This window comes from Penaeus chinensis, chromosome 5 (genome assembly GCF_019202785.1).
Source record: "Penaeus chinensis breed Huanghai No. 1 chromosome 5, ASM1920278v2, whole genome shotgun sequence".
NCBI classification, from domain to species: domain Eukaryota; kingdom Metazoa; phylum Arthropoda; class Malacostraca; order Decapoda; family Penaeidae; genus Penaeus; species Penaeus chinensis.
The window spans coordinates 19,637,129-19,647,128 of NC_061823.1; the positions used below are offsets into that span (position 1 = coordinate 19,637,129).

General features: G+C 36.8%; 1 protein-coding gene across 2 annotated transcripts in view; it reads left to right on the plus strand.

Moving 5' to 3' along the window:
* The window catches only part of LOC125025621 (zinc transporter 7-like), a 10,515-nt gene extending 936 nt beyond the window's left edge, over nt 1-9,579 (plus strand). For both annotated transcript variants that reach the window (XM_047613660.1, XM_047613661.1), the window contains exon 2: nt 4,885-9,579. In XM_047613660.1, coding sequence (XP_047469616.1) covers nt 5,241-6,335 — 1,095 coding nt within the window. In that variant the 5' untranslated portion in view covers nt 4,885-5,240 and the 3' untranslated portion in view covers nt 6,336-9,579. The remainder of the gene's footprint in view (nt 1-4,884) is intronic.
* The last annotated feature ends 421 nt before the right edge of the window (nt 9,580-10,000 follow it).

Below are 10,000 nucleotides of genomic sequence, written 5' to 3' on the forward strand. Positions count from 1 at the left end.
AAAGTGTCCTCAGACTTTCCTTATCTTAGTGTGGTCATTATTTAAATATATGCCATTGTCCTGAAAAGTTTACATTGATCACTTGAGGCTGCACTACTCTGTAAACTGCCAGTATTGAAGCTATAGTAAGTTTTCTGCAGATGAGGCCTACTACATCTGGACAGTAGACACCAAGTGCAGTCCATCACTACCAGAGTCATTAGGCTGTTGTTCTACCTTGGGACAGCCAGGAGAAACCAATGGAACTGGACAGTTACATAGTTTCTTAGTTGACTCTGGATTGAGGCATAATTATGATTGATTTATAATTACAGTAGGTTGCTGAGCTCACCAGGTTGGAAGGGTAGTAGTGTAATTATATTTAAGTGTGATATCCACCCAACTTCTATCTAATCTCAGCTTGAAGGTGTTGATGGAGTTTGCCTTCATGACTTCTGTGTGCAGAGCATTCCTTGTAGGAACCACATGGACGAGAAAAGTATTTTTACGAATTTCTAGTCTAGAATGTTTCTGGAAGAGCTTGTAGTTGTGTCCCCATGTTATTGCATCCTCACTTCGTTCAAATTTATCTTGGCTTAATTTATCACGATAGTAACCTTGGATAATTTTAGATGTTTCTGTCATCTCTCTGCTTGTCTTTCGATATGCAAGAGTTGGCAACTCCAATTCTCTCAACTGCTGTTTGTACGATAGGTCTTGTAGCCCTGCATTGAACATTTTCCAAAGCAGGAATTTTTCCTTATTCATAATAAATACAACCTGGCAGTGGTGAGTCAAGCAATGGCCACTTCTTCCACAAGCTCTGGACTGGTTCCTTATTTGATTAAGAATTTCTAGCTCAGTCTTTGCCCTTGTTGCACAAAGAATGCTGCATGTTTAGCTCCCCCAATTTGCCAGATTGGATGACCTAGCCAAAAGGGGGATAATTCCTGACCTAAGTTTGGTTTCAGAGTTCTCCAAGACTAATTGAACCTTAGCTATAGCAGAATGTATATGTTGGAAATGCATGTGCTGTTATTAGAGTACCAGTAGGCTGTGAGGATTGGCATATAGGTTAGTGTCAAACGTGTTAGACTGTTACTAGAAATTTACTGAATGTCTTAACTCCTTGTTTTATTTAACAATCCAGACATTGGTTGTATAGAAAGGGGAAAATATTCCCTGTCTTGTAAAACCCAAAGTTTTGTTGTTTTTTAAAGTGAGTGGCCTTTTAAGAGAATAGACCTTTTTATATTCTACAGTGCAGAGACTGACACCTTTCTTTTCTCCAGTTTGCCCAAGAGTGGAATGTATTCAGCATTTAACAGTTTTCAGCACTGTCAGAAAGTACAGCATTTCTATGAAACCTTTTTTAACCCAATGATGATGGGTAGAAAAAAAAAAAAATTCTGGGGATTAGTGGCAATGAGCAGACACTGGGTGCGGGAGTCTACTACATCAAGCCAAATGTCCCACTCCAAGTGCTCTGGCGTGTCGCCGCGGCGTACAGCTGTACCCTGCAGACTGAGTGGTTGTTATGGCACAGATAGGCGTGACCTGTCAGCATCAGGATAAACTGGAATGGTATAAAGTGTGAAGCAGATCTCCAGAAAACAGCCTCCTAAATCATACAAAATAACAGTTGAAACCTAAAATTATATGTATTTCTTTCATTTCTTTGGGAATGAATATTGTAGACTTTGTGAATTATTTCCCTTTAACAGTGCTCAAAAATGTAAGGACACCTGACTGGCATGTTAAAATTTGGCAAATGTTGAGATCTTGGATGCAATAAAAGAGAACACAAATTGGACACTAATGTTGACTTAAATATTTGGGACAGTAATTATGGCCACTAATATATGGTCTTTCAGTGCTGTTGTTGCTTTTATCTTTTTCTTATTAGTGAATATTCCTCTTTGGTACTAATAACTTTTGTAAATGTTTTTCTCTTCTTCGAGTACCATAAAAACCTGCCGTAGGCGTTCATGAATTGTCTTTCAGACTTTGTCCCATCTTTTTCCATTTCTCTCTGTCCTTCGCAATATCTCCCAGTTCCACATTTGTCTTAACTTTCAGCTTTTCCTTCATGCAGTCAAGCATTTTCATTCTCTGCCTTCCTCTTGCCCAATTTCCATTCATTTCTGTCTCTATAATATGTTTCTCAATTCCATCTTCCTCTCTCAGAATATGTCCAACAAATCTCCATTGCCTTTCTCTTATGGTGTTCAACAAATGTCTCTCTGATTTTACTTTCTCTAGAACTTCATCATTCATCATTTTCCTTCTCCCACGAGATCTTCATCATTCTTCTGTACAGCTACATTTCCACAGCTTCTAATTTCTTTTCCATTGCTCTGCTTATAGTCCAGGACTCACACCCATATGTTAACACTGACCAGATGTAGCATTTCAATAATCGTTTTTGACTTGCAGTCCGATTCTTTTTGAACAAAATAAATTCTTCATATCTGTAAATGTTTGTTTTGCTTGTCCAATCCTGTACTGAATGTCTTTCTCTGATCTTCCGTCTGATGAAATCCAACTTCCAAGATATTTAAAACTGTCCTTCTGTTCAATTGTTTTTATTCACTTTTAAGCAACATGTTAGTCTGTGTTTCTTTTTGGTACAAACCATGGAGAAAGTCTTTTGACAGTTTATCGACAGACCAAGCTTTTCACTTTCTACTGACACGATGTTGACCAGTTCTTGAAGTTTCTCTTCTGAGTCTGCCATCAAAGTTGTATCATTGCATATCTCAAATTATTGTAATTTCTTGTCCCCAGTTTTAAACCATCACATGTCTTGATTTTGTTTAGAGCCTCTTCAGTATAAATATTAAATAAATCAGGAGATTAAATGCAACCTTGTCGGACTCCTTTCTAAATTTCAATCCATTCACCCACTTCTCCATCTAATCTAATTGCAGCTTTTTGATCCCTATATAAATTCCTAATCAGCCTTAGATCTTTTCCATCAATTTCCAGTTCTTCTCCTATTTTGATCAGCTCTTCGTGTTTTACACAATCAAACGCCTTCACATAATCTATAAAACAGATGTATAAGTCTCTTTGCTTTTCTATACACTTCTATTATTATTCTTAAGCATAAGATTGCATTTCTTGTTCCCTTTCTGGTGTGTAGCCAAACTGTTCATCTGATATATTTTCTCTGATAGTACCCTTTATCCTATTTAATTCCACTGTTAAAATAATCTTTGTTATATGGCTCATCAAGCTAATAGTTCTGTGTTGTTTGCAATCAGTTATCCCAGATTGTTTAGGTTAAGCTATAAATATTGATTCTAGCATTTCTTCAGGAACATTTTCAGAGTCGTATACATTAATTGCAATTTCTGTGATCTTTTCTATTCCAAAATCTTCTAAAGCATTGACTAGTTCAAAAGCAATATTATCATTTCCTGTAGCTTTTCCATTTTTCATTTGATTCATAGCCTGTTTAATTTTTTTTTATGTTATTGTTTTCCCCTCCATGGACTTTTTTATTGCTGGTCTTTCTATCCTGCTTTCATCTGCATATAGACTTTTAATGTAGTTAGTCCACCTTTTCTTGACATCTTTTTCATCCATCAGGATTGACCCATCTTCATCTTTAATGCAGCTTGTTATAGTTTTCTTTCCTTTGTATGTAACTTGTTTAACTTTCTTGTGTATTATTTGTGTATCTCTCTTTTCAAGATCTTCAATTTCTGCACAACATGCTTCTAGATATTCTTCCTTAGCTATCGTGCACATCTTGCTGATTTCAGAGTTCAATTTGTTATACTTTACTTGATTTCCTTTTACTAAACTTCTCTCCTCCATCTTGTCTAGTAGGAGAGAAGGTTAGCAAAAGGAAATCAAAAAAGGTTTAACAATCTGAACTCTGAAATCAGCAAGATGTGCACAAAAGCTAAAAGTTAAGTAAAAGTTAAGTGGTATAAATCAAACTCTTGAAAACCATATAGGCTTGGCCATTTTACAGAATTTTGATTGATAACAAAGAAAACAAAGTTTTTCCTTTATTTAGAGATCACATATTAGTCATTAATATGTTCTGGTTGGAGACTAAGATGAATAAGCTATGAAGGATTTGAAAACCTTGTTTACTATATCTTTTATTATACCTACACAGATAGTTTCAAGAAAGTTGAAGTTCAGTGCCTCTGTAAATAGGTTTTCACACTACTTGAATCTGCAATTATGTTGAAAGATAAATAAGGTAGTAATGCACACATACAAAGTAAGTTCAATATAGAAACAAAATAAAGAAAGAGCCACAGTGATGAAAGCAATGCCAGAGTTGTGACTTTTTGGGTCAGATGGTAAAGCTGACAAGTTGCACCGTCTGATTAGGTGTCTAGTCTCTTTCAAAATGCCATTGGTTCTGTTGTTCCCCTTTAGAATGTTTCCTGTGAGTGTTTCAAAAGTTAAAATCCCTTGGGGCTTCTTTCAAAGTCTGGGTAAGATGAGAATGACTTAGCTTTAATATGACTACTGCTTTTTAGAGCATAAAGTATGTCTTATATTTGAAAATAAGGAGAATATTAAGGGATGTGTTATGCCTCTTTCCTTATGCTATAATTTCTTAGTGTAGTGATGATTTTATGAGCAAGCCTGTTCATGATCTGCTATCGGGCCATTTTACAATTGAAACAGTGCACTGAAAGGAAATGGTAAGAGGCTTCAAAATAACTAGCAACTTTTTTATTTTATACTCATCTTAATAAAAAAAAAAAAAAAAAAAAAAGGAACAGAAAAATTGATGAACTGTCTATGGAGGATGCAGAGATTGTCTATTGTTTCTCTTGTGAAGAGGCCTTTGTTACTGTTTCTTAAGCAGTGAAAGTAAAATTTAGTACAATTACCTGAATTTTTAAAAGTAATTCCAGTTTTTATTTCCAGATTCTGGTGGTGAAAGTTTTGGGTCAGCCATGATGAGAATGAGTTCTACATTGCTGTGCTGACAGAAGATGCAGTAAAAGAGACTTTGGTGGGCATTTCCACAGGTGCTCTGCATCTTGGTCACCAACAGCAAACCCTTGACCTACCTGTGTGTGTGGTTTGGAATATCACTGGTTCTGCTGGACTGCAGCCATCCAAGTAAAATATTTCTGTGGAAGATACAGTTCTGATTTTTCCCTCTTTTTTATGTGAAAAATCCAAAATGAATCCTTAAGCTGCTGTGATTTTTGAGCCAGTTGGACACAGGAAAAAATATATATAATTGAATATCGGACCTAAAAGCAACAGCAGCTACAATGATGCCCATAACCATTGATGTGGAGGAGACCAAGCTCCATGCACCAGTAAGCAGAACTAAAGTGAAGGATCTCATTAGCAACTTGTTCAGACTAATCCTGTCAGACTCAGATGCTCGTAATCTCTTCTTTTTCCTCTTGCTGAACTTAACCTTTGCCTTCGTGGAGCTTAGCTATGGCATCTGGACCAATAGTCTGGGGCTCATTTCAGATGCCTTCCACATGTTCTTTGACTGCTCAGGACTTTTAGTCGGCCTGGCAGCAAAGGTGATCACCAAATGGAGAGCAACAGACAAGTTCACATATGGATATGTTAGAGCAGAGATTCTTGGTGGGTTTATGAATGGGCTCTTACTCCTGTTTGTCTCCTTCTTCATCCTGGCAGAGTCGGTCGAGCGGCTCATAGAACCACCTGAGGTTAAGCACGAGCGCCTCTTTGTTGTTTCTGTCCTTGGTCTCCTTGTAAACCTTGTTGGAATTTTTGCATTCCAGCATGGTGGTCACGGACACAGTCATGGTGGTGGCGGCCATGGGCACAGTCATGGAGGGGGTGGACATGGGCATAGCCATGATCATGGACATGGGCATGGACATGGGCATGCGCACAATGGTCATGCATCCCATGGACACTCTCATGGAGGTGGGGGAGGTGGCTCACAGATCATGCAGGGGGTCTACCTTCACATCTTGGCAGACACTCTGGGTTCTGTTGGGGTCATTGTTTCCACCATTCTCATGCACATGTTTGGCTGGATGATTGCCGACCCCATCTGTTCCATGTTCATTGCCGTTCTAATCTTTATGAGTGTGTTAGGGCTGTTACGGAACTCAATAGAGATTCTAATGCAGAGATCACCACGTGAGTTAGACGGAATGTTGTCAGGCTGCTTCTACAAGATCAGTGCTCTGCCAGGTGTGTTCAGTGTGCAAGAGCCACACTTCTGGACGTTATGCACCGGACAGTACGTTGGAAATATTAAACTTGAAGTGTCTGCTGCTGCCGACCCAAGATATGTACTCCAGCAGTCAAGGGCAATCTTTAATGCAGTAGGTGTAACACAATTATATATTCAGTTAGACTACACCACTATGTAGCACTTTTAGATTGTTAATTGATATATAATTGTTTGTGGTACAGTCTTTTGGAGTAAGGCCGTTTAAACATTTACTTAAGAAGACTGGGAATGTTTGTGGTCGCAAAGCTATTCTCATGATAACATTTACCTTGTACTGTACATAATAATCAAATATCATGGTCACTCATTTGTTTGAATTTTCTGTACGTTTGTAAGTTGCTCCCTTATTGATTTCTTTAGGCGTTATGAAATTGATTCAGATGGAAATAATCTCGAGAGATAAGTGAAGACCCAAGTTTAGAAGTCAGAAAGCCATACATAATTGGGCATTAAATTGTTAGTCAAAACTGACTTGTCAGACAATAATTTTATCCTTTTTTAGACTTGGGTGCTCATATTGATTGTAATGCATTTCATTTAAGCAGTGCACCTTGGCATTGAATATCCTCTGGACATTTACCGTAAGGCTTCTTAAACATTTTTTTTTTTCTTTTTTTTTTTACCACATCCGTTATTTTTTTCCCTCCAAGATACATTAGAATCTCATTGTAAAAGGAATCTTCTAACACTGGAGTGACCGCTCGCATTCTGATAAAAGAGCCTGGATCATAGTGGTATAGTTTTCTTTTCAGGAGAAAATTGAGTATAAAAGAGTTCAGTTTTGTGTCAGTTTGCATAGTTTGAAAAATCAGGGAGCACTTGTATGATGAAACTGTTTGAAAAATATTTTATATTTATTTGTGTGAAGTAGACTGAGTTTTAGGTGTATAAGTTCCATTGTTCCTGTTTATTCTGTGCTCATCTCTCATGTTTTTCATTTCCTTTGGAAATAACAAGATGAAACAAGGTGTCTACAAAGTCATCATTCAGTTCAGATATACGAGCACAAAAATGTTGGTGTCCTGTCTTGGTGCATACCTGTTGGAGTGGGGATTTATGATGGTGTTTAAGAAAATGTTGTGGTTTTGTATAATGGGAATACCAAGAAATAAAGATGCATATAATAATGTGGTGACGGGGTAGTGATATGACAGTAGCATAATAGGAAATTAATGTCAAAGCAAAGTGCCAAGCAACACAGAAAAGGGAAGTGCTTTTGTGATAGTATGTGTACTTATCTTGCAAGTATAGCACTGTAGATCACAGCTGTTTAGGAAATATTCCAATATCCAGTTGCAAGTTTTTAAACATGATCACACATAAAATAGCTAGTGAAATAAAGGTAACCACTTTGTTGATATAAAAGTAACTTATTTCATTTCAGTGAAAATAGTTTGATGATACTGTTTCCAACATAAGATGTTTAAAAGACAGTGAGATGTCTGTGCTTATTCTATATATTTCAAGGCTCAGGTTAAAAGTGAAATTGCAAAAGAATAAACAGTGTGGTTCAAGTGTATTTGAGGAAAAATAAGAAGCAACTTATGGAAATGTATGTATGTGATTTCTGAAGAATTTACAGTAAGGGGGTTTCAAAGATTATTTAAATTAACAGCTGAAGACCAAATCCTTTTAACAATGCTGACGGACAAGTCCATAATTGTAAAAAGTTTGAGAGAAAATGGACATTGGCAATTTATTTCAGGAAATGGACATTTACGATGGTTCTCAAGTTGTGTATATTCATACTGAGGTTGACTACCAGTGCAAAGAAAGCTGTAACATTAATATTGTACATAAGATCCTGGTGCAAGAAGATTATTTTTGTACATGAACATCCTGATAAAATAAAGCTTTACCAAGAGTAGAGAAGTTTAAATGTACTTGCCGTTCTTGAATATAGTCTCTCTATGATTTATTATGATACATGGTTAAGATTTAATTCCTTCATGTGTCTATTTATTATTCAATATGAATGTTGTTAAAAAGTTGTCTTTGTAGTTTTTGATTTTGCTCATTGCCTGTTATGTCCAAATTTTTGATTGGAGAGAAGGATAGGGTATCTATGCTAGTGTGAATGGATAAGTTAATATGCTTTTTATAGATATTAATAAGCCTGCCAAATCCCCAGCTGCCCATTGTCTGTCTCTGTCTCTCTGTGTCTCTGTCTCTCTGTCTCTCTGTCTCTCTGTCTCTCTGTCTCTCTGTCTCTCTGTCTCTCTGTCTCTCTGTCTCTCTGTCTCTCTGTCTCTCTGTCTCTCTGTCTCTCTGTCTCTCTGTCTCTCTGTCTCTCTGTCTCTCTGTCTCTCTGTCCCTTCCCACTCTTGTATTTCAGGGCAGTGCAATGTGATATAGTGACACTGTAGACATGCGATCTCTGTAGGTTAAAATGGATAGGATTGAGCAATGGAATGCTAAAGAATGCATAACATGAGCAAGAGTGAGTTGAGAAAAATGTTGAGTGTGAGAGACAACCTTCCTTCCTGCCTTTATTTAACATTCTTTGCATTTATAAATGTTGCATGTGTTGTACTTTGATAACTGTTAAAACACTTTTTCTAATTTTATTTATTTTTTTCAACTTAATGGACTTTATGTTGACTATATAAAGAAGTGTGTATCGAGGTTAATGTAAGAGCAGAGTTAACAGCCATTGATAAAAGTCTGGAGATTTTTGTGGAAATGCAAGAATCCAGTGGTCATATTCATCACCGTTTGGGCAAGGGTAGCAGCAAATTGGCTACAGTCATGTAGAGTTGCTATGCTAAAAAGGAATGTAAATTATACTAAGTCTTTACTTTGCATGGTTAACATAGGGGGAAAACTTTTCTATTTTTGTATTCCATTTTAATAAATGACAATTGCAGGCAACAGAAATGTAGCATGGGGTTTGTCTGCAATTGAAACTGTGATAAATTCCTTCCAAAGTAATTGGCATCCAGACTTTGATTATTGGGATACTGTGAATGATAAATGTATTTTATGTATATAATATATATATATATCAAAGAATATAGACAGACACAAACTAAACTTTTGTATTCATCCTCCTGTGCTACAGAAGGCGACATAAAACCATCAAGAAATATTGTACAACCTTCTGTCCTGTAGTGAGATGTACACATTGAAAGGAAGAACTATTAAAAGTTATGCTCCACCAGATGTCTTCCGCTATTCAGTTTGGTTCAGTGAGGGGATCTGCTTTTGTGAAGTACCTTAGTAAAAGTGGATTTTATTTGTGAGGATGTGACTATTGATTTCAAGTTTTCTGTTTGTATTTAGATATTTTTAGAGAATCTGCTGTTGATTTTTTATTGTGTATTTTGTTACATTCCTTTTGTATAGGTGATGGACCAGAAAGTATATTAAAGATATGATATTTTGCTCTATGTTTCCATATCCATTTATAAAAAAATTGGAGCTAATAAAGAACTTGCTTCTTGTCTTTTTAAATGATTATTGTCATTGTTTTCCCCTTGGTGATGGGTGAACTATATAAAAAAAAAAAACAAAAAAAACTACGCTCTGGCGATCAATGGCAACGCGCCGACTTTGAGCGCGGGAGTTCGGTACATCAAGCCGAATGTGGCGTACAGCTGGACACCACATTTCGAGCGCTTTGTTTTGATGTCTATAGATGTGACCCGTCGTTAAGTCATCAACCCCAAAGAACGGCATTTCTTGCAGCTTGTCTGTCCCAGCGAAAATGGCATGACTTTTCATTTCACTAAGGCAAATTTAGTTGCAGGCACAGCATCAATACAATGCAAACTTGAAAAGGCATCACAGTTACCCCCTGTGTAT